This window comes from Heloderma suspectum, chromosome 4, assembly GCF_057233095.1.
Source record: "Heloderma suspectum isolate Gila_16-S chromosome 4, 16-S_ref, whole genome shotgun sequence".
NCBI classification, from domain to species: Eukaryota; Metazoa; Chordata; class Lepidosauria; order Squamata; family Helodermatidae; genus Heloderma; species Heloderma suspectum.
Genome location: NC_139461.1, coordinates 199,784,305 through 199,810,945, shown reverse-complemented (window position 1 = coordinate 199,810,945; position 26,641 = coordinate 199,784,305). Strand labels below are relative to the sequence as shown.

Genomic DNA, 26,641 nt, shown 5'->3' with positions numbered 1-26,641 from the left:
CCTCCTCACCCTTCAGTCCTTGATGTCTAGTGAGGGCGCTTTGGAGGGGAAGAGAAGGAACCTATATCATATCCTGGCCTCTCCAGTCTCTTCCCCTCCCTGCCCACCAGGAAATGTCCCCTTTCCGCCCTCTCCGATGTTGATTTTCCAATCTTAGAGAGGCAGCTGCCATGGTTCTCTCTTTGCTGGCTGCGAGGGGGCTGGGGAAGAGTGGGGGAATCTCCGACTCCCCCTTCTGGGGTTAGAGCGCTATCTCCAACTTTGGAGGGGGTAATCTGAGCCATCCTGTGGCCCCGGGGATGCTCACCCAGGGACCATAGGATTGCTCTCTAAGTCACTCTGAGTACAAATGTTTTAAGGGTGTTCTTAGAATGTTGTTAGTTCAAAAAGTGAAAGCCTTATTGAACTCAGTGTGATTCCCCTTATGAATAGACATGCCTAGGATTGTGCTCTTAGTCTTCCATCATCCAAGTAGTGATGAAGGAAGGGAGAAAAGGAAAGGGATCCAGTGTGGCCTGAGAGTACATGTTGAAAATATTTTAAATATGGATAGATCAAAGCTGGCCCAAGTGTTTCAAGGACTTTAATGTTGGCATAAGGAGATAGTATAGGTAACTCACACACATGCGCGCACGTGCGCAAACTCCTGTGCCCTGCTGGTGGGGCACAGATATCTGACTTACCACTGAGTACTGGGCTAGATGATTTTTCCCCCCAGTGTGGAAAAGGGAGAGTAGCGAGAGGGTATTGCCTCTAAGAAAAATCTCAGTTCTGCCACCAAAATGAATTTTTAAATGTTGGTTTCAACCATCTGCTTCTGTGATGGTGTCTTCTAGGCTCAGGCCATGAGCAGCAAAGCTGACCTCCTTGATCAAGTCTTTGAAGCCGTTCAGAAGGGCATTAGCACTGAAAATAGCTGTGGTCTTCTAATAGCTTTGGATGCTTTATTAAGTTCTGCCAACGTGAATGAGACGGTAGGTCTTACAAAATTCAAGGGGAACAAATATTCCACAGTTGAAGTTTTGTTTGTTTTAATCAACAAATCCTTGAAAATTAAAGCTTCATGGGGAACTTGGCTCAAATAAAGTGAAAGGGGCATACAATTCTAGTCTTATAACTAGATAGACAGGTGGGATCTGCAATGAAGTGTTGCATTGTGGAGTGCTCCTGCTCAGAGTGCCAGCCGTGCCCTTTTCCAGGATACTCCATTCCATCCCCTTCTCCCTGTTTTCCATTTTTCCTCCAACAGACACTCAGCTTTCCATGAACACAGAGTACACTGAATCCTCATTAGGCTGTTTGGGGTGTTTCCCCGTTTGAAGGTTGTTGTTTTAAATTGTACTTCTGCAAACCTTGGGGATCCTCCAAGCCTGCTGATACCTTCCCTTTGGGCATGGATGGTGGCATTTCGGCCACATAAGGATTGATACTGGGAGAATGAGTTTGCAATTAGTATACAGCAGGGGACCTTCGCATAGTGCCCATGGGTGCTATGGCACCCACAGGGACCTCCAATGATAGCCATAAATGGGTCCCCAACATGGCACCTGCTGGCACCCAAAATATTTTATTATTTTAATATACGTACATAGATTTGTATTAAATGCATACAACTTTCTAGCAATTATACATGGGCTGCAACAAAAGTGGACCAAATATCCAAATAAGTATCCATTTGAAGATGATGTCTATATGCCACCCTTTCAATTGTTGAAAGTCTTGTAAGGTCCCTTATCCATTGCATTATAGGAAGTGAATGTTTATCCTTCCAATGTTGTAATATCAGGCTTTTCACTGCCAAAAAGGTGCAGAGAATCCATTTACACTGACCATTTGTTAATTTCTGTGTAGCAGATAAATCGTTTAAAAGAGCATGTACATCAGTGAATATTAAAGACTGCAACAAAAAGAAATTCTGTAATAACTTCCCTGCAAAAAGAAGCAACCATTGGATATTGCCAAAGCATATGTTTAAAAGAGGTTTTAGCTGTATTGCACCTCCAACAATTAGCCAAATTAGACAATCCCTTATTAAGGAGACATTATGGTGTCCAATAGACACGAAACAAAAGTTTTTGCTGAATAAGACGCAGACCAAGATCCATAGATGCGAAAGGTTGATGCCAAAGTGGCAATCCACTGATTAGGCATTTTGTGGTGGTGCCCACAGCAGTATCATATTCCCAAATGCGTCCACAGGTCCAAAAAGGTTGGGAACCCCCGTTATACAGGATGGGAATTCTGACTATTCTGTTTTGGCATGTTCTTGGACATCTCACTGAAATTGACAGGACTTGCATTCTGATCTTAAGCAAAGTGCTTGTAAGTCTGTTTTCTGTGCCGCTCTTCTGTAAAATGGGTCTAATTCAGAGGGGTTGGTGATTTCCACCCCCCTGGCTGCATTCTCTTCAAACAGTGTTCTAGAAGTTTCCTTGTTATCAGGAGAGATATTTTAGGGAAAGAAGCATGGATGGCTGTGCTTGGTGCCAAGTCTTACAAAAGGCCTATTTGTTCACCCAGGCTTTTGATTGAATCTCTGTGGTTCTGCATCTTTTAAACTATTACTGTTTTATCATTCAATGTTTATGCTTTATTGGTTTTGTACCCTGCTTTGGGATTATTTTATAAAGAAAAACAGGGAATAAATTTTATAAATAACTAAAAAACGTTTTTAGAATGTTTACTAGCCTTTGTCAACTAGTACTTTACTACCACATTTTTGTGTTCTCTCGGTCTTAATGGATTAAGATTATTTTCTAAAAATGAAATTAACAGTGTCCTGTGTGGTGCCTGTTGGGCAGGTGGCATGTTTTAAAATTTGGCAGGATCATCTTCTGTGTACAAAAAAACCCTATCTAAATTATTGTCCTACAGTAGTGCAATCCTCTTCTATTGGTGACTTAGCAAGAATGATGAAAATTTAATCAGATGCATTATTGGATCCCCCAGAGGATTTGACCTTGTACTGACATAGCCAAGAGTAAAAAGCTATGAAGAGATTTGTTTGTTTAAAAAAAAAAAAAAAAAGACCTGCGGGGTGGGTGCATGATTTATGAGCTACAGCTTCTGTGGGAGTGGCTTGATTTCAAGCTGTGTGAAATTATGGTGCAGGACAATTGGCCTTCGCAAACTTCATATACATCCACTCGGCAATCATTAAATCTAAGTGATGACATCATTGATCTAGCTTAAAGGGTAAGTAGATTCTGTAAGGAATAATGACTGGTTGCTATGACAATGTGGCTCTTTCCAGCTGCTGATTTCCTTACTTGAACACAGGGGTTTACGTGCAAGATCCAGGCTCTGCGTGATAAACTGTGGATCTTCCTGGCTCAGTCATTTTATGCTGTTCGTCACACAGAGAGCTGGAAGCTGTTGAAGCCAGAAGATCAACAGAAAATACAAGCAGGTAGGCAAGCAGTCGGGGGTGTAGCACTTTGCATGACAGCTGTGCCCTTATTAAACAAAGTAACGGGAGCTGGTAATTAATGCTGGGTGGAAGAACGTGTTTATGAGCCTTCTGCTCTCAAATATTACGTAAGAATTTAAAAAATAATGATAACCTGCTCAGACAGCTTCAAGCATGGAAGCCGAGTGGCTGCACATCCCTATTGTGAATTATCATGCTTGCATGTGGTTACTGCAGATCTGTGGAAATTGTATAAATAGATAGGCTGACTTTTCATCTACACTTAGAATGATTAAAAATATGACAGTGGTGATTTTTAAAAAGCTCACTGGCATTGTAGAAAGAATTCTGTGCAGAGCTGATTACTGATTTAGCATAAGTAGCGCTTGGAAGATTGTAGTTTGCATTGTACACTGTGGAAAGCTTTAATCTTGCCCAATAACAAATCTCACTAAAGGGTCTGTCACCCTCACCATTGATTTGGTGCTGCGATGCTGTGTGTGCTGCAGAAGAATTGTCAAACTGGCTGTGTAGTGGCCTCTAAAAATTATGTAGCAGAATTTGAGGCTAAACAAAAGGTCTCTTGCTCTAGTTCTCCCCTTCCCCCGCCCTTTGTTTTCAAATGTATGGAAGGAAATCTTGCAGATGAGCTACCTGAAAATGGCTTCAGGGCAATGCCTGAATATTTGTGCTGTGGTCATGCAGTTCCTTCAGTCGGGGAAGTAGATGCGACATACTCAAGATTATAGCATTTTGCAAAGCATTTGGTAGCAATAAATGAATGCCTCTGTGTTATAAACAAGGAGGTATTTTTCTTATTTCTTAAGAGCACTCTGGATGAAGTACATTGTGGATAGTTATTGAAAGGCTGTAGCTGCTTATTAACTTAAGCTTTCCTGCTTGCTTCCATGAATATTGGCTCAGTTGTGACCAAAATGGAAATGGTTTTGGAATGTCAGAGTGTATCTTTCTAAACAGTGCTTTCTAGCGTAAAAGCAGTAGGGTCTGTAGATGTGATACAGCAACCGACTCTGAGGTCATGAAGTTAGTGTCTTTCCTTGAATCAGTAAACGTGGGTTTGTGATTTTTAAAGAAACTGTAGCTTTAATTCTTGCATTATAATTACAATAACCATTACACACAATAAAAATTGAAATCATGGTGTGTAATGCTATGTATTTTTTGTAATGACCAGAACTTGGAGTTATCTTCCTCTGGCAACGATCTGAATGTTCCCATGAGCTTTTAAAGACGTGTATAGCTTTTAAAAGCTTTCATTTAGTGATAGCTTGAGATTCCAGATTTTTTTGAAAACAGCAGCGATAATAGGCTAAAAAATAGAGAAATTTTAACTTGTATGATTGAAAAAAACCCTCCCCCCGCTCCACCTTTGGAGTAACTTATCAGTTCTCACCAGAACAATCTTATATGTATTGGAGTGTGTGTAATATATTGAGGCATCCCTTTTAAGAAACCAAAGCCATCCACAGTGCCATTTTTAGCTTCATGGCTTCCCTTACAGAACCGAGGTTCACTGAAGAACCCAATGAACAAGTGGGGTTTTTTCGGGGGGGGGGGGCGGAGGGTGGATTGACTCATGCCTTCATAAAATATATAAGTAACTAGTGCAGTTACTTAAAGAGTTGGTAGAGCTAAATGCTTGATATAATTGTTTAGGGCAGAGAAAAATTGCACCCTGGCAAAGGATGTTAATGTGCCAAGTCCACTCCTCTATTTGCATCTGTCTAGTAAAGGTTATTTAAGCTGTAGCACTGCAGAGGTCTCATTGCGGTGCCACATCTGGGAGCTTCAATCAAGCATGCTCTGTTTGGGAACTTTGTATGTGATGAGCTGTATTGCCTGGCCAAAGACACTGGCATGATAAAACCTTAGGATATCCAAAACAGGAGTTTGCTTGCAAGGGGTGCTTCACTTTTCAGTGAAGCTCACGGATGCAGATGTTCTGTTTTTTTACAAAATACCATTGAATGGATTTGAGAGGATGGAACATGGTCTATGTTAAACGAAGTCCATGTGTTCAGTTGGCTGCATGCTATAGAGTTTTCAGTAAGAGCCAGTAAGCGAACTCGCTTGTCTCTGAAAAGAATGAGAAATCAAATGCTTCAAGACCATACAAATAAACAATTGAAGGGATCCTTCCTAGATTCCAGATCTTTTCATTCCTGTGTAGTTCAGGCCCAATACTGCATGTCCTCTCTTGCTAACTTGTGTTCTTAAAATGTTCCTTCTTCTAGAGCAGCCTTCCCCAGCCTGGTGCTATCCAGATGTGTCAGACTGCAATTCCCATCATTCCCAACTGGATGAGAATGATGGGTGTTGCAGTTGAACACATCTGGAGGGTACCAGGCTAGGGAAAGCTGCTCTAGAGTGCTGCCCTCACTGTTCTATGTAAGGGGTCTATCCCTAAGGAGGTTGTTTTCTGTCTCTCCCCATCCCTTCTCTCTGATTTGTCCTAAAGGAAGGTGTGCTTTTCTTACACAGCTGCTTTTGACAAAGGCGATGCTAGAAGACCTGCCAAAAAGCCCGTATTCACTAGTTCTCAGGTAAAACAATAGCAAAACCAACAACCTTACATTTACAAGTCATTCAAATTTCTGCAAACAGGCTTTCTCCTCCTTATAATACACATTTTTTTCTAAAATGCTATGTGGTTATTGTTTTGTGACTTGTATTTACCAGTAGCTGGATGCTAATATCTCAGCCATCGCTGTTTACCTTTTAATTTTAGCTGTCCTAATGTCTATCTATGAATTCCTTGGCACTGTATTTTAGGCTTCTTTGTGTGGGGGAAGTGGACTGTTCCCCTTGTGGGAATGGATGAGTTGAGCAAGGGTCAGCCCCTCTTGGAACAGCAGTAATTTGCATTGTACACTTCTTCTGATGTGGCCTTTTGTAAAAGCATCTTTTCCAAGTGCCAAAGGAAAGGTTCTGCTGTCCAATGAATTGGGCTATTCGGTTTACTTTTGTTGTTACTTACACATCCTGTTGACCTCCATCTTTTGAGAGACATTCTTGCAAGAGAATCCAGCCCAAAATGACTGTGTGTGCATGTGCATCTGCGCACACATGCATATATGAGCTAATATAACAGATTACACTCAAGTATGCATCTGGGTACACAGGATGTATTTTAGACTAGAATAGTAAATCTTAGGAAATTAAGGTGACCTGAAGCCCAGTAAAACTCAGTACTGGATTTCTTTAAGAAAAAAAAAAAATAAAAGGACAAAAAACTAGAGTGTTTTCCATTAATTCCTAGCAAAAATGCCCATCATGATGTGTGTGTGTGTGTGTGTGTGTGTGTGTGAGAGAGAGAGAGAGAGAGAGAGAGAGAGAGAGAGAGAGAGATGAGTGGACTTGTATGTTGCCAGGACCCCTGAGAGGGTACACCACCTTGCACTGTGCTCTGTACATGGAGATGAATTACAACCCCCAGCAGTATCCTTGTCAATGCGGGCTAGGCCCTGTGTCAGTAGAGAGGAAGGCTGATTTAGGGCACAATCCTATGCATGTTTAGAAAGAAAAAAGTCCTACAACTCCAGGCATTCCCTCAGCCTGTATGGCTGGCTGGGGGAATGCTGGGAATTGTAGGCCTTTTTTCTGTCTAAACATGCATAGGATTGCAGTCTTAGTATTCATAGCAACAGTGTTCCTAAGTACTTTACTTTCTCTTGTAGGAGTGAATAGCAGCCACTCACTTATATAGGAAAAGGCAAAAGGTATACTCAGGACAACGCGAGGTAAACTGCCATCTTGCCCCTGGTGACCTCAGCCACTGAGAATCAGTCCTGTTCCAACCTGTATACCTCCTGCATAACGCCATGCTCTGTTCTGCTTCTTGGTCATGCTGGTGTGACAGAATGTTTGGAACTGGCGTTTTTTTACAGTGTGATCCTATGCATGTTTATACAGGAAGCTATTCCAATTATGTCCAATGGGGCTTTCTCCCTAGTAAGTGTGTTTAGAGTTTAAGCCTTGGATGCTCAAACCAGCTATCCATTGTTTCTAAACCTCAGGAGAGGAGATATGAATATAGTATGGTACTTAAGATTAAGATTCATGTTGAACGGAGTAAGTTTCCAGAGTAAATAACTGTGACCCTCCTACTGTGTTTGATAAATTATTGTCTTTTCTCCTCCAGTTAAACAGATGCACTACTGATGCTTCTGGTATAATACATACTGCTTGGAAAGCAGACGGAAAGAAAAACAGTTGGAGTGGTTCCTCCACTGATCAGGATAAAATGAAATCCGATGGATTAGGAGCATCTGGACATACATCGGCTACCAACAGGAACAGCACTAATAAGGCTTTGAAACATGATGATTTAAAGGGGAAAGACAGTAAAAAAGCAGTTTGCAAGATGACGAAGGAGTCCAAACTGGGGGAGAAAACGCCTTCCTCAAAGGCTAGAGCTGTTATAAAGCTCAAAACTGAAAATAATGGAAATGCTAAGGCCGAAAGCTTGCTTACCAAACAAGATTCTGATCGGTCATTATCTGCTAGCGGACACAAAAATGCAGGAGGTGGCAAAGCCTCGAAAAACCAAGAAGGTAAAACTGCAGGTGCCCGACCCAAAGTACTTCCTGCAAGCTCAAGTGTGCAGATTAAAGCAAAACCTTTGAAGAAGACCACTGGAAAGGAATCTCCTTCTCTTATTGGCACTGAAACTCTAAGCAAATCAACCAACTCAAGCACAGATCTGCAGATGTCCAATGAACAACTAGATGAACCCAAGGAGGAAAAATTAGCAGATGAAGGGAAAAAGTACACAGGTAATAATAGGAAATTTCCTGCAGACTTACTGCAGAGATCATACACTGTGAAAGTCTCTGAAAAGTAAAACAAAAACAAAAAAGGGGTCTGAAGCAAGTTATAATTTCTGCATTTAATGATGTTTAATTGTAAAAGGAAGGTTGGAATGGTAAATGTAGACTTGCATGTAGGAAGTCCTTGTGCCCTTAGAAAAATATCTGCAAATATTTTAAGAGCGGTTTGAAGATACATTTGGTTAATAGCAGTAAGAACAAAACACGTTTCCTCCTCCTTCTTCCTATTTGTACATATTATATAATTTCATTTAGTTGAATGATCTGGGGACATTTTAAAAAAATTAGTGAATCATTAGTTGAGGTTATTGGAGTAGGAAGCATTTGAATACCTGAATGACTCTTGAATAACTAGTTTTCATATGTTTGAGGCAAAATGGGGTGAAGCCTGGGGGTAGGGGAAGAGACACAGACAGAGAGAGGTTTTAGAAAAAAATCTGAGATCATAACTTTCTGCAGACAGTCATTATTATGGGTCTCTTACTGCCTGATTCTACTTTTCTTTCATCATACAGCTTTGAAAACAAAGTCTGTGCTGAAGAGGACTAATGGAACTCCTGCTAAAAAAAATGTTAATGATCTTGAGGCTAATAGTCCAACGAACAGGTCTGTAGGAAGTCAGGTTACTAGTTTTTCATATACTAGGATTTTTATTTCCCTATAGAAAGTGCAGCTCATCAAGTCAACATGGTCAAAATGTGTACCTTAGTTCCAATATTTGTTTAGAGCAAAAACATCTGTAACTCTGTTTTGATATTGCCAGGCTCCACAACCCCAGTCACCAGTGGTGACTAGCTCTGTCTGGACCCATCCCCATGCTCACCTCAAAGCTGCTTCCCTCCCTGAGTTGTCAGAGAACTGGAGAGGACCTGGAGGGGAAAGGAGGGATCTTCTCTCATTTGGAGGAGAAACGGGGCATGTGTCTCCCACTGTTTCTTAAATCTCCCTACTCCATCATAAATACAAATAAGATCCCACCTCTCCCACAAGCCCTCTAAGTCTAAAGGATTGAAGTGGAGGGAAGGGGAGCTATAGATAAGTGTGTGTGTGTGTGTGTGTGTGTGTGTGTGTGCACGTGCTGCTTTAGGCTTTAGCCTGTCTTACAGATCATTTGAAACTCCATTTTGCATCTGTCAAAACATATAGGATCCTGAGTTCTCTCTCAGTAATGCTCACATATGGCGGGGTGAGCTATACAAGCAATGAGAAATGGGATTTCTGGTTTACATTGTATGGTTTTCCTGGTTTTGTGTTACGGTTTGTTTGAAGTGGTCATTTTCTTTTTTCTTTCCGGTTTTTCTTTTTAAAAGCATTTTGTTGCCATGTAGAAGCAACCCATTTTGCTCCCTTGTTACAGGGCATAAAGATGTTTACCTTCTAGATCCTTAAACTTGCAAATAATCCAAGCAGTGTGTTTCTGTTTTAGTGCTGTAAAAAAATGCACTGGAAAGGGCAACAATGAACATGTACCACAAGCAGTCTTGAAGAAAAAGGGAAATGAAGCTGGCAGTTCTACGCTTCCACAGAAGACAACGAATGTAGCTAACACTACAAAAAACCAAGGTAAACTCATATTGAGCAACACAAGTCGTACCTGTTCTGTACATCTAATGCTGGCTCTTTGCAAACCATGGTTTCTAAAACAGGAATCATTTTGTCAGAGATACAGGTCGCTAAATGAGTAAAACTACAATGCTATACACACTTCTTGGGAGCAAGTCAAATTGAATTCAATGGGAATAACGTCCATGGAAATGTGCACTGGATCAGGGTATAGGTAAAACTCAGAAAGAAAGCCCATAAATGCTTTTGGATTTATGCTTGTAGTCATGTTGCTCATCACTACTTTGCAAGGAATATCCAATTAGGTTCCTGTGGCCACTGCATTCTATCCAGTAAATCATAATAGCAGTGATTGCAGTACATGGAAGTACATTTTTTCAGGTCCATAAGAATATGTACTTTGAGACCTTGGAAAATTCTATCCCTGGAACAGAAACTCCACCATGATGGCAGACTTGTGTACAAGAAATGAGTAAGAAATCAAAGGAATTTTGCATGAAACCTGATCATGTAAACAAAATTAAAAATCCCGGTGTTATTGCTTTTACATACTTGACAAAATAAAGATGAGGAAAATCACTTTGGTGTGTGAGCAGTGCATCTTGAAATGTATCCATCTACATCTCTGTTCAGCAACTAGATTTCCTGGAGGGCCAGTCTGAGAATGAAGTTGAGGATAGGCTAAAGCCTTGACTCTTCTCCCACACACTCCACGCCCATCCTCAAGTGGCCTGCTGACAAATCCTATTGCCTTGGATGCCATTTCATCCCTTTTGCCCTATCATTGCCATTTGGTCCAGGGGCTCCAGTTGCTGGCCTTTAATTTACAGCTTGGCATTGCTGTCAATTCTACCTGCCACACTTTATTCCCTCACGGTCCCCTGTAAGTTTTGTTATTAATAGATTGGCTTTTCAGATAGTTCAGGTTTATGGTAATAAATGGTATGATGTCTGTAGAAATAATAGTTTTTAATCCTAATGTTTTCTGGCTGTATCTCAGCTAGAATGATCATATTCTGACAACTTAAAACATAATTTCTATTGCTCAAAAGAGCTACAAATTAATCATTTCCTGGAAAATGTGCCTTATTTAGTAACAACTGGAAATTGGTGTATAAAAACCACAGGGCTGATGTGAGTATTAATCTCAAATGCAATAGAATTAATGCAGTCATAATAGTGGTAATACTTTATCTGTTAACATAATAAATAATGCTGAACATGTGGAAAGATTCTACCCATGGACATGCCTGTGTTTTCACCCAACTAATTCCTCCCTTTTGAGAGTTAAACTGTTAGACAGTGTGGTTATGTTGGTTCTGCTTCAGCAAAGGGCAGCTGTAATTTTCCACTGGTTTTTATTCTACTTGTGCTTTGAACACCCTTTTGAAGTTTTTGTCTGGGGGCGGGGGCATTTAAACTACCACCATTTAAAATGCTGAGACTTTTTGATGTATGGTTCTCCTAACTAAAAACATTTTGCTAATTGAAATGTACCATAACCTTAAGATGTTTTCCTGTTAGGTCCACAGGGAGATTTACCAAATCCACTGAAGCCAGGACTTTCTCCAAAACAAAATGAAGAAAAAAACATGACCCAACATTTGACAAAACTGGAGAAACAACCTTCATCAAAGAAAAAGTCTAAACCTCTGCAAACTGTTCCCATTAAAGCTACTGCAAAAATAATAGTAACATCCAAAAACCAAACCCATTCAAAGAAGAGTGAAACAGGGAACAATAAAGACCAAAAACAGAAAATACTTACAGGACATCCTGTTTTAAAGGTCCCATCTTCAAGCCAGAAGCATTCCAGAAGCGAGTCACCAGTTCAGAAGAACGTACATGGAGAAGGACAAAAGAATTCAGCCCTAAAACTTGAAAACTCTGCTGTATTGGGAGCTCAGCTACATGGCAGTAACAAATCTAGTCTAGGGAAGAAAAGCAGTAGTGGAACATCTTTGCTTGAGATAGATAAGAGGCACATACCTAATTCAGAAAAATTGACTCCCCTTGAAGAGAGACACTCCAAAGGAGATTTGGAACAGCCTTGTGTTGCAGAGCTAAGCATGTCAGTGAAAACTGAAAAGATAGCAAAACAGGTTCATAAGAATGAGAAGGATGATGTAAGTAAAAATATGAAAGACTGTAGTACAACTGAATTGCATCATGTTAAGGAGCAAAAGAGTAGTGCATGTGAAAATGCTAGCCAGAATGCCACCATCTTGGCTGCAAGCGAGGAAATGTTAAAGTGCAAAACACTTCCTGATTCTGTTGCTTGCCAGCAACCCTTGGACTGTTCAGGAGAAAATGAGAACCCTTTGACACAAAAAACATCAATTGATTATAAACCTAGAGATACCATGAAAGCTGGAAAGGGTGCTAACTATGTTGATGATCCATTGCATCAGTTGTCTGAAGCAGCCGGTGACATCTCTAACTCTGAACACAAGGAGAGGAAATCTTCTAAAGCCGGTGTGGTAGGGTCTGAAAGTGCCGATGAGTTCTCTGATAAGTCTGCCCTGACCGAATCCCAGTCTGCTACAGTGGAATCAGATGCCGCTTCCAAATATTTCATAGGCCAAGTTGCTGAGAAACGTTCCTCTAAAGACACTGATACCACAGAAACGCCAGAGAGCCATGAAAACTCCGAGGCTCCATTTACAGACCACTGGAACTTGAGCTCCAGTGCGCTTGATCCAAAAGAAAGTCCTGAATCAGACACGGGCAGTGCAGCAACATCTTCAGATGATATAAAGCCAAGATCAGAAGACTATGATGCTGGAGGCTCTCAAGATGATGAGGGCTCCAATGAAAGAGGGATTTCAAAATGCAGCACCATGTTATGCCATGATTTCCTTGGCAGAAGCAGCAGTGATACAAGTACGCCCGAAGAGCTAAAAATCTATGATGCTAGCCTAAGAATAGAAGTAAAAATGAAAAAGGAAAACTCTGATCTCTTCCGGGTTATTTCAACAAGCGATGATGAGATCCCTAGAAAACGGCCCGAAACATGGCCGCATCAAAGTGGTGAGAGAAGGGCTGGGTCTAGGGGGAACACTGCTAGTTTTGCCCCTGCACAGTTTCCTCAGGAAGCTGATCAGGTCTCCTCTTCAGCAGACGAAACAGAAGATGAAAAGTCTGAAAATGAAAATGTTGTGGAACACCTGGCCCCACCAGAAGCTCCTGTTCAGCAGTTCCATGGAATCGTGAATCTAGCTTTTGAAGATGCTGCAGAAAATGATATTGAGAATCAAGAATTCTCTGCCACCAAGAACTTTAAGCGGTCTGTATTGCTTTCAGTGGATGAATGTGAAGAACTGGGGTCTGATGATGGCGGGGAGGTCCACGCTCCCCTCCAATGTTCCCTGGATGCTGCCACACCTTCTGATGTGTTTGATGGGATTTCCCATGAGCATCATGGCAAAACATTTTATTCGAGATTCTCCTTGGAGATTGAGGATGGATTCCTGGAGTATAAGGAGCCTGATAAGGACAGCAATGAGAGCTCTTCTGTAGGTCCTCGTGGTACTGAGCCAAAAGCAAAAGATAGCCTGGCTATTTCAGTTACAGAACACAAGTCTACAGAGAAAGCTGCGACAGTTGGATATAGCCACCCTCCTACAGAAGATAAGGAAAATGTCAGGAGTGAAGAGAATAATGACATTCCGTGCAATAAAGTTTCAGATAGTGACACAAAATCTCAAGGCAGACCATGTCACTTGGATCTTCATCAAAGGGATAATACTGAGTTGCAAAAGAACAGCTCTACAAAACCTGTAGATCCATGTAAGAGTCATTTATTGACTCAAGAAGGTCACGTGAAAGAGGGTGAGCCAGCATCTACTGAATACGCTAACACTGCTTTATCTGCAGGTAACGTACAGAAATAAAAACACTAAGTCCCTCAAGATATTAAGTATTAGTGGCATATTAGATTTATAGCTGGGATTGGGTCTTTAACTCTAGTAAATATCTTTAGAAATTTTATCCAGACTGATGTGGAATTAAGCACTAATGATTCAAACAAAATATTAAATTACTTACATATTCGGAACAGTTGAGAATATGCTTTAACTTGCTGTCGAGTGGGCAGTTGGGAGTATTTATCTTGGGCAAAGCTAAGAGTGGGATGCGGTTCCTGCTGTTGAGCTTATTTTTGTCACAATAGGACATGGGCAATATCATCTGTAGTGGAAGCTTGGATACTCATTTGTTTGACAGCCTATATGATTCATATATGAATATTATATATATAAATAAATAAATATATATATATATATATCAAAGTGGGATGTGCAATAAGTGCATTAATATTCTTAAAAGTGCTCAGCATTGTTTACCTTCAGAGCTATATTCATTATTGTTGCAGTTTGTTTCTGTTTTGCACAGTACAGCAGGCTGGTCTTTCTACTGTTTCAGTGGAACTTTTACCATTGGCTTCAGTGGGAGCTGATCTGTGCCCTAAGACACTTTCAGAATTGCTGTGGTTCTAAATTTTGCCAGTGGGGAAAACTTTTTTTTTTAAAGAAAGATCACACTTTTAAATCCAAGTAATATATTTAAACTTATGCTTGCTTCACATCATTCAGTAACTTCTTGTCTAGTTGTTTTGTGTGTCTTCATTAAAACAGGAATTCGGCGCTGTACCCCCCCCCCCAAGTGCAACACAGAGTACCTGAATCTTTCTTTCAACACTTCTGTGTATTCAAGAGTTATGAAATAATTTATGTTCAGAAGAACCATACAAACTGATGACCTTTCAAGTTGTAACTTTTTTGTTTGTTTGTTTGCTTGTTCTTGCCTGCAGCTGCCCTTTGCATGTGCGATACTTTAAATATAAGCCTGTGGATAAATCATTTGTTTTTGCCCCTTTTTAAGCTGACTTGGCTTAAGTCACGGTTCTAGTGACCCTGTTCTTCTTTTTTGTTTTTTCCCCCACTCCACCCCCACTCTGCTCCTTCCAGTTTTTAAGTTATAAGTTTAGTGATTTTAGAAATCCATGTGCATTAAATGTTGGTTTACATGACTTGTCATTTTCTGTATCAGAAATTTTTTCTAATTATGGAGATTTATTGTCAATTGCCAGTGGTGATTGCTGCTTTAACTTTATTTATAAGCCGTACTTAGTTTCATTTTTTTAAAAAATACACAACAAACAAACAAAATGCTCAAATTTTCATGAACTTTGTATATGGATGGTTTTTCCCCTTACCTCTTACCTGGTTGGATTGGTTCTGTTGCACTGAGTTAAGTATGCTGTACAAAAGCCCTGCAGAGGGGGAAAAACGTGTGCAATTTTTACAATGTGTAGTGTTATGAATTATTTCAGGAGACATAGATGATTGTGACAGATTGACACAAACCTGCATGTTTGAGCATCGGCCTCCAAAGACCCTTTCTCCAATATACGAGATGGATGTTGGAGAAGCTTTTGAACAGAGGATGGAGTCGGAAGTGAACATTCTAGAAGTGGATTTTGAAGATCAGGAATTTGCAGAACAGGACTGGTCTCTTCTCAGGCAATTGTTATCTGATCAGGAGTCAAACTTGGACATCAAAAACTCTGTTCCCGAAGACCTTAACTTAGCACAATATCTCATCAACCAGACACTATTTCTGGCACGAGACAGTTCACAACCTCAGGGTAAAGCACAGATTGACACTTTCAGTAGGTGGACTGAACTAATATCTCCACTGGATGATTCTTCAGCAAGCATCACAGTGGCAAGTTTTTCCTCTGACGATTGTTCTTCCCCTCAAGGGGAATGGACAATTCTTGAACTAGAAACTCATCATTGAAGCGATCAAGTGTTTTGAGATAGGACTCCTTCCCTCTTCTCCCTGTACCTCTGTAAGTAAATATTTGATGCAATATTTCCATACAATAATAAATACTGCATCAGAGTTGGTCCTTGACATTGAAATGATCTGCCTATTAAATCATCCATTTCTAACTAAGATTTAATTGCAGGTAAAATAAAATTTTGAGAATTTAAGTGGATGTTTTCTAAAAGCTGTTTTCAAGCATGTCTTTTTTTTCTAGACTTCTTAGGAAGAATTAGATGACCTGTATGAAAAAGTCCTGGCTTACTCTCCCTTCCTCCTTCACCACTTAATCATACATTCCTGGATGCTCAATGAATTAAAACATGAATGCAGAATAAGTAGTGCTACCCTTTTTCCTCCATCGCTCTCCATATAGTGACTTAGTGACATCTTCCAGGCTAAGCGATTCGCAGTGATTATGTCAAAAGATGTGTGCCAACAGTACTTTAAATACTAGAAATGTGTGTTTGAATTTTCAGGAAAAGTTTTGATGCAACTGTTTTCAAGTTTATTTATAAAGAGCAGCATGTGTGGTTTGTTTTCTCTGAATTGGTTTTGTACCTTTTTTTTGTTTTGAAAAATTTCAATAAATTTCTAAATTGTTTATTTAAATCTAAGACTGCACAGGATTTGCTGGAAGGGATAAATAACAGTCCTTTTCTAGAAAGAAATGTTCATATTGTTGATTTAAAAAAAAAAACAGCAGGCTTGTGGATCATTCATCAGAAAGCTAATGCAGTGTTTGAGAGTTACAGTTTCAGATGCATGGGCTATTTGAAGAATGAGTCTGTTCTGCTTCAGTGTCTTTGATTTAGAATTGACACCTAAGACTATAGTAAGGTAGTACACTTCCCACACCATAGGGCATTTTTAAAAGGGTTGAATTCATAGTGTGTGAATGTCACAGCCTCTTTCTCTAGTACACAACGTCACCCAACTTATTTTCACACAAGGTGGTGATGACCTGGCCACTTCTTAGGGCTTCTCTACAGTAAGCAAAAATCCCACATCCTTACCAGGGCTTTCTTCTTCTGGAGTCTCTCCAGGTTTATGATGGGCTCCTTTAGATGAAGAACACGTGATTTGGAATTGAAAACTTCCCTTCCTGGCAATGCTCTATATGTTCAATGAAACAGCACCATCTAGTGGTTGAATTATAGCAGTATGCCAGCAGCACACACTGCCAATATTGCGCCATTACCTTTTGTTACAGCTTATCTCCAATCTTTTTGAAAGTGGGATGAACGGCGGAAAGCGCGTGAGATGTCCTGGAGTTTGACAACGTCATGTAAAGGACCCACAAACTTCCTTGAGTGACCAATCACAAGCATGCAATAAAACGCTTGTGTAGAAAAGCTCTTAGAAGGAAAGCTTTATTAAGTTGAAAGCACTCCCATTGCCAGAAGAAGTGTGCAAACCATTTGTGGATTGTCATATTTGACCATGTTTGTTTTACACAGTGAAATAGGTATGTGTGCCAACACAAGATCTACACATTATTCTGCATTTATTTTTTTCTTGTATGGGTGTGTGTATGTGTGTGTGTGTGTGAAGGAAATGGATTACATTTGAAACAAGAACCACTTTAACCTATCATTTTTGGATTTCCTCTTTATTGTGCATCCTGATTCTGTAGGGCAAGAGAAAGTTGGAAACCCCTTTAGGAGGACTTCTTTCCTACTAGTTCCAATATGGATGGAACTTGAAGTCAGGCAAAGGTATTCTTGTGGCAAGATGTATGCCCAGGGCTTTATAGCACTTGGGGCCAAGTGGTGGTGTGCGGAGTGCTCCATGGTTCCACTGCTCTCCTCCAACCCTCCCAATACAACTGCTTGGTTCACTTTACAGCAACGTGATGTATCCCAGCTGGTTGCACATCTTGCTGGGACACTGCAGTCAGTGCACCTTTGTTGCACTGCTGTGTACAGCAGTTGCATCTGGAGGAGAGTTCCAGTGCCATGGCAGCAAAAGCAACAAGAACCTGGGAGTATCGGGGTAAAAGGCAGACAAGTTGGCTCTCCTTGGCTGAGAATAGCATACATGATGGAGGGGGAAGAGTTGGGGCAGCAAGGTGAGTTCCTTGACTGGCTTTGAGGGGTAGTGTGACCCAACTTGAGCAAAAGGGTGGGAGGGGGATGGAAATGCAGCTGACCGGTCACTCACCCTCTGCCATTGCTTTCCTCTTACCCTAAAGGAGGAGGAAAGTCCTACACACACACAACGATGGTCTGTGAGGAGCAGAGAAATATAAAAAAAAACCCAGTCTCCCTGATGTATTTGTCAGAGTCCAGGAGAGAGGGCAACTGAAGGGTTGATCTTTCTTATTAGAACTTCTCCTTTTAGGTGACCACTGCAGTGAGGCAGGATTGAGGGAGGGAGGAGGTGGGGCAAGTCTGTCTAATTAAGGTAGTTATAATTTTAAATTTTGTTAAGATTATTTGTTCTGATGTAGGCTGCATTGGGTCTCTTATTCAAGGCCAAATGAAACATTTGTTAAAGTATGCATAGTGGAGGTATGTATGCTAGCTTTCTCTATTCTCCTGTAAGTGTGTGTGTGACCCTGATTTTGATCGGGACCATGGGACTCTGGGAGAGGAGGATTTAAGCATTCCCCACCCATTTTTTGTGACCACCCCACACACACCCTGCAGGGGATGTGGGTTCAATTTTTTTTAAAATTTCTCAATTGGAGTCAATGGAGGCTTTTTTCTTTTTATACTGCCCCCCCATGGGGGAGGGTGGAATTTCACCCAAAAATGGGTGGGGGGAAGCTTTAAACCTCCTCTGTCAGAGCACCTTAGTCCTGATCCAAATTGAGGCCACACATGCGTACAAGAGAGTAGAGAAAACTAGCACATATAGCTTCGATATACATTTAGTTTGGACCACAGGCTTAGGGCAGTGGTGGGCGAAATGTGGCCATCCAGTTGTTCTTGGACTACAACTCCCATCAGCCCCAGACAACATAATGGTGAGGGAGGGAGTTGTAGTCCAAAAACATCTGGAAGGCCACACTTTCCCCATCCCTGGTTAAGTGCATAGTCAAACAACTTATGTCTTGGGCACCTGCCCAGCCAGTCAGCTTTTGCCCTCAATTTGGGGTGAGGCATTTTTATTTCTTAGGTGCCCAGGCCAGGGAACTCCCACTGTCTTCTCAGTTAGGCACAGCGTGTTTAATTGTTAAGACTAGACTGAGATGTTCTTTGCCCATTCTGTTCACATTGTATTTCATTAATTATGTTTCCTATTTGGGTTTTCTGTTGGGTTTGGGGTGCTCTGCTGGTTCCTCAGTTGGCGTACACAATAGTCACACAATGCTTGGACACCCTGTCCAGGCAGCACTTTATCACTGGAATCATGCTTTATTTAATTCCTGTTTTCCATTTAGATTTTGTATCATGGACAGGTTTTTAATAAATATTGGTTTTTATCTGGTAACTTCCTGTTCTCTTGCACAGTCCATGGTCCGTACAAGGGGATGGTCACCTACATACCAGCTCTATAGGAAAAGTGTTCCAAAGTACTGTGAGGATGAAAGTAAAACACAGTCTCCACAACTGTATCTTTCCCAGTGATCCAAAAGCCAAGGTGGAAGCCAGTTTGCACAATTACCACAATCCACTGTGGCGTATTTAAGCCACATGGGTTGTGGCACATGCGGGCAACCATTTTGAATATTCAACCCCCAGTGAAGGGTTGCCATGGATTGTTGTGTCATCCAAATCTGGGTAGCAGGGGCTGTTAAACAGCCCTCAAATAACTACAACAACCCATGAGTTTTTAAGGGTTCTTTAACCATCAAACACCCTCTGTTGCCTGGGTTCGGACAACACAACAAGCTGGACCTGAATAGGGAACCTGGCGCCTGTGGACGCTGCAGCTCATTGTGGATTACATAAACCACAGTGGGCTGTGAGTGATGCCTTTGGTACAATGGGTGCCCCTGGTTGGAATACTCTGTTTCCAGTGACAAGGTATTCTGCTACTCTTGCAGAATGTATACAAAGGAGGAAGGCCAGAAAGTACCTTCCTCTGTCAGTGGTTTGAATAATGAAGACTGCTCTTGAGAGCAAAAAAGGTGTTTTATGCACTGCTTATTGAAATCTCAAATTATAGCAATGTGTGCATAACAAAGGGAATGAGTTGGCAACTGTGTTACATAACATGCAGAATGCATTGGGTACCCTCACTCCAAATACAGGGTTCTTTTTAGTACACTATGCCTGTTGTGTGAAGCATGAATATAACAGTCTTCCAGATTAGTGCTGTCCAATTCCCAGTTCTGAGTAGTTTCTGCCCCACTTTGTAGGCTTCTAAATGTCTAAGACTAAGCAACAAAGCATGTGTGCACACATGCAAGGAAAATGCACAGGTGTGCTGCAGCAGGCCTGCATCACAACCACATACTACTGTGCTGTTCAAAATTCCTTGAAAAACAAACCCTGCTGTGTAGCAAGTGCACAGTACGTTCGCTGTGGAAAGCCTTGGGAGAGTCATTCCTTAGACTGCCTACACAAAGCAGCCAGGAGTACACCTGCATGCATGTACATTTGATCCAAAAACAGTCTGTTTGCCCCTAGATATTCTGTTTGCAGAATATCTAGGTCTCCACCAAGAGAATCTTTCCTGGATACGCCCCTGTGAATTCTTTAATCCAACTTGAGATGTTGAGTCCTTTTGACTATAAAACAATTGCTTTTTAGTAATGCCTCTTAGAAGCACAGTTTTTGAAGGATTCATAATTCATTCTTCAGTAATTTAACATTTTTGTCTGATTTAGTAGTGGATTTTCTTAATCTAACAAAATCCTTTTACCAAAAAAATGTAAGGGGTACCTTCCAATGAAAAGAAAATACAAGAAGCACTAACAATATTACCTTTTTTCTTTAACTAGTCAAATCTTAAAAATAGCAGAAACAGTAAAATGATCTTGATCTAAAACCAGGAGAGGAATAAACATTCATTGATAATAAAGAGAGCCAACGCAGAAGATACTGTGGAAGACCTGTGGGAATAATGAAATTTGGTGCCAGACAAGCTTCCCTGGAGAAGACATTCCACTGGTGTGGTGCCATACACAAAAAGGCCCTCACTTCAGAAAATGTGGGAATTGTGGAGAACTGTCTCCAGTTATGATCTTTGCATTCAGGTAGGCAAAGGTGGTCTTCCAGATACACAGGTCTTTAAAGGCAAGCACCAACGCTATGAATTGTGTGCAGAAAGATACCAGAGGCCGCTGCAGTTGTTTAAGGGCTAGCACAATGTGATCCATTTGATTGGTGCCACTTAGTTCAAAATATAGTGTTTAGGCTACTAACTGCTGTTTTGGAGCAGTATTCAAAGGCAGCCCCATTATAATGTATTGCAGCAGTCTAGATATCTATAAGATGGATACAGATATTGGTAACTCATAATGGTTTTCCATTTTCTTCAGTAGTTAGATTCCCACCCACACAAAACAGTGTTGACATACATTAGAATTTACTTTGTGTAGCAAACACTTGTTTTGTGAAATGCAGAGAGAGCGAGAGAGAGTGCACGTGCACGCAAGTGCTAAACACTAAACACACGTGCTGTTGATATTTTCCCACCCTTTTAATTTTAAAAAATAATTTTCAATGAACAAAACAAAAACTGAGGTCAAGTAGACCCCAATTATGTTGTAAGTTGTTGTTTTTTAAGCCAACAACCCCATCATCACCACCACCCATGAGCTCTATTTGACAATGACTCCAAATTAATGTAAATCAGGGATGGGCAACCTGTGTCCCTTCAGATGTTTTGGCCTATGACCCACATCATCCCTCACCATTGGCTATGTTGGCTAAGGCTGATAGGAGTTGAGGCTCTCCAGATGTTTTGGCCTACAAGTTGCTTACCCCTGACATAAAGAGATACAATATTGTATAAAGGATTGAAATACAGGGGATATCAAGAATCAGCCCTACCACTGGGCAAAGTGAGGCAGCTACCTCAGGCAGCAGATGCTGGGAGTGGTGCTGAAGTGTTGGAGAACAGAGCTGTGAGTGTCACATTCCCTGCACCCTATAAGCAAGCCTGCTGTCCTTGGGTGTAGCGGAGGATGCTGTCCTGTCACAAATTCTGAGGCAAGAGTATACCAGTTGTCAGGATTCCCTTGGCCCCCACTTCAATGCCCAAACATACACAGACAAGAGGCTTCAGTCTACAGCTTTTAATCCATTACTTCACAGGGTCAGACAGATGCAAATTCTCTCCATCTACAAAGGAATGCCTTCAGCGGATTCAAATGGAATTTATGAGAGTTGCCCACTGTTTGAAGAGGGAGGCGGTCTCGCTAGACTAACTTAAGGTGGGGAGGTTCCTCTCTTGTCATGAGGCCTCTAAGCGCAGCTTTTGACACAAGGCCAATCGGGTAGACCATCTAAGTTCCACCCCTGCCTTCTCTCTCTTTGCTCTGTGCCTGCGTCTGGCATCTATTAGGTCACTGTCCCCAAACCCCGCCTCCTCCTGTTTGCTGCCTCTCCCAGGGGGTGGGGTGAGAAGGGACCCTCATGCTCAGCCATCTGGATGTTTGTAACCTGAGAAGCAGGCCTACTCATATCTGGACTAGCCTGGGAAAACACCTCCCCCATGTCTGATGGTTCTCCCTCAGAATCTGAACTGCTATCCCACTCTCTGCACTCAGAAACACCCGACACCATTCTGGTCAGCTTTGATACATGGAATGCGGGGGGGGGGAGCATCTTGTCCTTCACCTTGTGCAAACTGAATATCCTGGGCCAGCCCTGTCTATAAGACCCCGCAGTGTTAATTCAGTATGGACATGTAACACCCTGGTACTTTCCTCCTGAACTTTTTCCTGAAACAGTATCACATGGAGATAATGAAATAAAAGAGGGGACAGGCAACTCTTTATCTTAACAGCTGCATCAACATAAAACAGCTATTTTGGTGTTAAATTTCACTATGTTGAAGATCATTTAGAGACATGGCCCCTCCATACCTTGGATGTGTAGTGTTGTATTTTCCCTCACTGACTGACTGCAATTTCATTTTAATTAAACCCTGACATTATACAAAAAACCTTGTGGGAATTGGGATTGAAACACTACAGGGTAATTGAACTCTTTATTGCAGGAGAATACATGGAGTGTGAAGAGGCACAGATTGGAGGATAATCCTACATCTTTTTAAAAACCCTTTGGCTTCAGTTATAACTTCAATAGCATGGGGCAGTTGAAGGCAGAGGATTTGGCCATTAATACAAACAAAACAGTTTTGCTCCATTCTCTTGTGCCATCTCTCAGCTTGTTCCTGCAAAGCCATATAATGTAGCAGAAACTTTGCTTCAATTTTCAAACTCTTTAAAAAACCTTATGACATTTCTTTGCTCTCTAGATCAGGTGAACACAGTTCAAAATTGGCTAATTCTTCTTTCATGAATACCAGCTCATACACATGAACCTTGAAAAATGAAGCAGCCTCTTCATTCTGTCCTCACTGACTTTTGGGACAAACTATAAAGCTGTCTGTGCAGGTGTCACCTGCTCCTCACAATGCAGCAGCATTATGGGATACACGGGATCAGGCTCTTGGATGAGATGAGGCCATGCTACATTTTGTTGTTGTTGTTGTTCAGTCGTTCAGTCGTGTCCGACTCTTCGTGACCCCATGGACCATAGCACGCCAGGCCTTCCTGTCCTGCGCTCTCTCCCGGAGCCTGCTCAAGTTCATATTCATTGCATCGGTGATGCTATCTAGCCATCTCATCCTCTGCCGTCCCCTTCTCCTTTTGCCTTCAGTCTTTCCCAGCATCAGGGTCTTTTCCAGGGAGTTTTCTCTTCGCATTAGGTGGCCAAAATATTGGAGCTTCAGCTTCAGTATCTGTCCTTCCAATGAGCACTCAGGGTTGATTTCCTTTAGGATGGACTGATTTGACCTCCTTGCAGTCCAGGGGACTCGTAAGAGTCTTCTCCAGCACCACAGTTCGAAAGCATCAATTCTTCGGCGCTCAGCCTTCCTTATAGTCCAGCTCTCACAGCCATACATTACTACTGGGAAAACCATAGCTTTGATTAGACGGACCTTTGTCGGCAAGGTGATGTCTCTGCTTCTTACTATGCTGTCTAGGTTTGCCATAGCTTTCCTCCCAAGGAGCAAGCATCTTTTAATTTCATGGCTACAGTCACCGTCTGCGGTGATCTTGGAGCCCAAGAAAGTAAAATCTGTCACTGCTTCCATTTCTTCCCCTTCTATATGCCAGGTTATTCTGAAATGGTGGGTGGTAGTTTTGTACATACAGATACAAAGCAATTCTTTACTGTCTGCAGTTTGTGCGACTATATCGAAACCTGGATTGTTTGGCAGGGAGAATCAAGCAAGCAATTTGAGAAAAAGGAGGACATGGAGCAAAAATGTGGCAAAGGGGGAAAATGGGGATGGTGGCAATCTTTGACTATAAGCAATGGTAAGCAGCTTCACAGTGGGACCTGCTGCCCTTGTGCTTATTTTGACTCGGCGTTAATTTAGTGTGTATCTTGCAACAGTATATTATTCCTCCTGAAAAGCTGTGTTTGTGCATGTGTTTTAATTCTGAACTAGGAGATGATGGACAGGCTCTGCTGATGATCCCAAGGCATGATGTTTAATACTTACCTTTAAGTGGGTAAGTATTAAACAGCATGGGGGGGGGCAGGGAGCACAGAAAAAATTGCAGGTTGAAAATATTGAACAGTGTTTGGCATTTTCAAAACTGACAGCATCCATTATTGAAGTGCAATTGATTCTTAAACACTCGGGGGGGGGGGGTTCCAGGAGAACCTCTCATTTCAATATAGTCTTAAGGTATATTTTACCTTTAGACAAGTGTTCACTGCAATGGAGGAGAATAGTGCAATGAATATAACATACACATATGTATATAAACACCACTAATCCAATGTAGTGTTCCAGAGCAGGGGCAGACAAAATGTATATCTAATGGTAGATCTTTGAGTGATTTGTAGCCAATTGGCAAGTTTCTGACTCCAAAGTGTTTAACACCAATAAGAGCAGAAAGAAAGAAGGCAAGAAAGAAAGAAAAAGAAAGAAGTGAGAAACAGAAGTGAAAATGAACATTGCATGGAGCTCACAGTAAACTGACTGTGAGCTCCATTCTAGGACTGAAAACACAACTTCTTGAGCTGAGCATGTGCTAAATCTTGAATGTGGCACAATCAACTTCCACATAACTGGGGCCCCATCTACATGAGCCTTTTACTCCAGGGCGGCTGCAAGTTGAGGTCCCTCGGGAGAGATGACCCAGTCACCACTTCGCAGTGATCTGTGGTTTTCTCCCAGAAAATGAGGATTTCCAAGGAGGCATTTTACTGCAATGCTTTTCGTTTGCTGCAGGTTTCCCTGCAGTTGTCAGCCATCTGTCCCTTCCCCAGAATGACTTCACATTTTGCAGTGGGCGTGTTGTAGGTGTGCATACTGCTTGCGTCACTCTGTGACGCCCCTTTACTCCTCCTGTCCCTTCACAGCTGTGCGGTTACAGAGGCGCAGAGAGACGTTTTCATTTCATTTCTGGATTCCAGCCCATTTGAAAAAGCACTGTCACAACTAAATTGCTGCAGCTCACCCTAAAGCAGCCTACCCAAATGTGGTAATGCCCTCCAGGTGTGTTAGACTACAACTCCCATCATCACTGCAAGCAGGGACTTTGTTGTGGATGATAGGAGGTATAGTCCAACCCATCTGGAGGCAACATGCCAGGAAAGGCTAAGGTAAAGTTTCTCCATGCCCAGTGTAGTGTACCTGAACTGGAATACACAATTACACGGAAGTAAAAGTGTCTCTTGTTTCAGTCAACCAGCCCCAATTAACTGCTCTGTGCTTGTAGAATTTCATCTCCTTTGAGAACTTTTCAGATTTTTAAAAAATTAATTTGGCTACTGGAGGCTGAATACATCTTGCTTCTCCTCCAAGGTACTCAGTTCATGCTTTGCAAATAATGCTAATCCTCAGCATTTATACAGCACCGCAAAGTGTTCAAGGTGCTTCACACATTAACTTGATAATCTCAAGTGTATAAAGTATGTAATAATATTTTACCTTGAATTAGCTTTGTTTTACAGGCAATAGTCTTCAACCTTTTCAGACCAAGGACTGAACTTTAGACCAAGCACACATTTGGGGATGCACTTCCTAATTTTTACCAGGTATTTGTGGTAGCCCTGCTGTTGCAACTAACCACGTCAGGCTGCGACTGATTAGCGGGTCCTGACCCACCAATGGAATGAGAGATGCGGGCTTGGGCAAGACCCTCTAGAGAGTTCATGGAAGAGGTAACATTCGAAGCAGCAAATTCTTTGTTCACAGCTCAGCTTCTTAACTGCTTTGCTAGGCCTAGTTTTCACTGGGTTGGAGTGGGGGGAGGGATGCATTTAGGCCCCATCTACATGACACTGCTTTCATCCTTCACTCCATCACAACTTCTTTGAATCAGCAAACATACGAAAGCCAAGGAGATATGTAATGTAAAATAATGCGGGACTGGGTAAAAGTCAGATCCATGAAATAAAAAATGGATCTTCATGATTTCATATGCTTTTTAAAGGGGACACCCACAAAACCAACATCAAGTCACAGAGCACATCTGCCTCCATGGACTAAACCATAAAAAATATGGATTCAACACTCACTGGTGCTGCCGTGGTGCAAAAACATCAATCCAAGGCATGGAGCCTCTTGATTTCATATGATTTTTTAAAGGAGACACCTCCCAAACCACAGTCAAATCACAGAGCACACCTGCTGCCATGAACTGAACCATTAAAAATTGGGGTTTTTTTACACTGATCTGTAAAATAGATCAGTCTGATATTATTGCTCTTTTGCACTGATATTATTTTATAATGATCTGTAAAACAGTTCAATCTGATATTATTGCTCTTTAGAAGACAGGCACATGACGTTTTCACAGCTATTAGGGTAACTGGGAGGACAATGATTCACTTCCATTGAT

The 26,641-nt window shown here is 41.5% G+C and overlaps 1 protein-coding gene across 10 annotated transcripts in view; it reads left to right on the top strand.

Annotated features, from left to right (window-relative positions):
* BTBD8 (BTB domain containing 8) overlaps nucleotides 1-16,297 on the top strand; it is a 48,876-nt gene extending 32,579 nt beyond the window's left edge. For 7 of the 10 annotated variants that reach the window (XM_084851929.1, XM_084851926.1, XM_084851933.1 and 4 more), the window contains 8 exons: nucleotides 837-974; nucleotides 3,280-3,409; nucleotides 5,912-5,973; nucleotides 7,572-8,205; nucleotides 8,775-8,865; nucleotides 9,686-9,822; nucleotides 11,347-13,698; nucleotides 15,155-16,297. In XM_084851929.1, the coding sequence (XP_084708055.1) occupies nucleotides 837-974; nucleotides 3,280-3,409; nucleotides 5,912-5,973; nucleotides 7,572-8,205; nucleotides 8,775-8,865; nucleotides 9,686-9,822; nucleotides 11,347-13,698; nucleotides 15,155-15,624 (4,014 nt within the window). In that variant the 3' untranslated portion in view covers nucleotides 15,625-16,297. The remainder of the gene's footprint in view (nucleotides 1-836; nucleotides 975-3,279; nucleotides 3,410-5,911; nucleotides 5,974-7,571; nucleotides 8,206-8,774; nucleotides 8,866-9,685; nucleotides 9,823-11,346; nucleotides 13,699-15,154) is intronic. The other 3 variants (XR_014790483.1, XM_084851932.1, XM_084851927.1) reach the window with 3 other exon arrangements.
* Nucleotides 16,298-26,641: the final 10,344 nt, after the last annotated feature.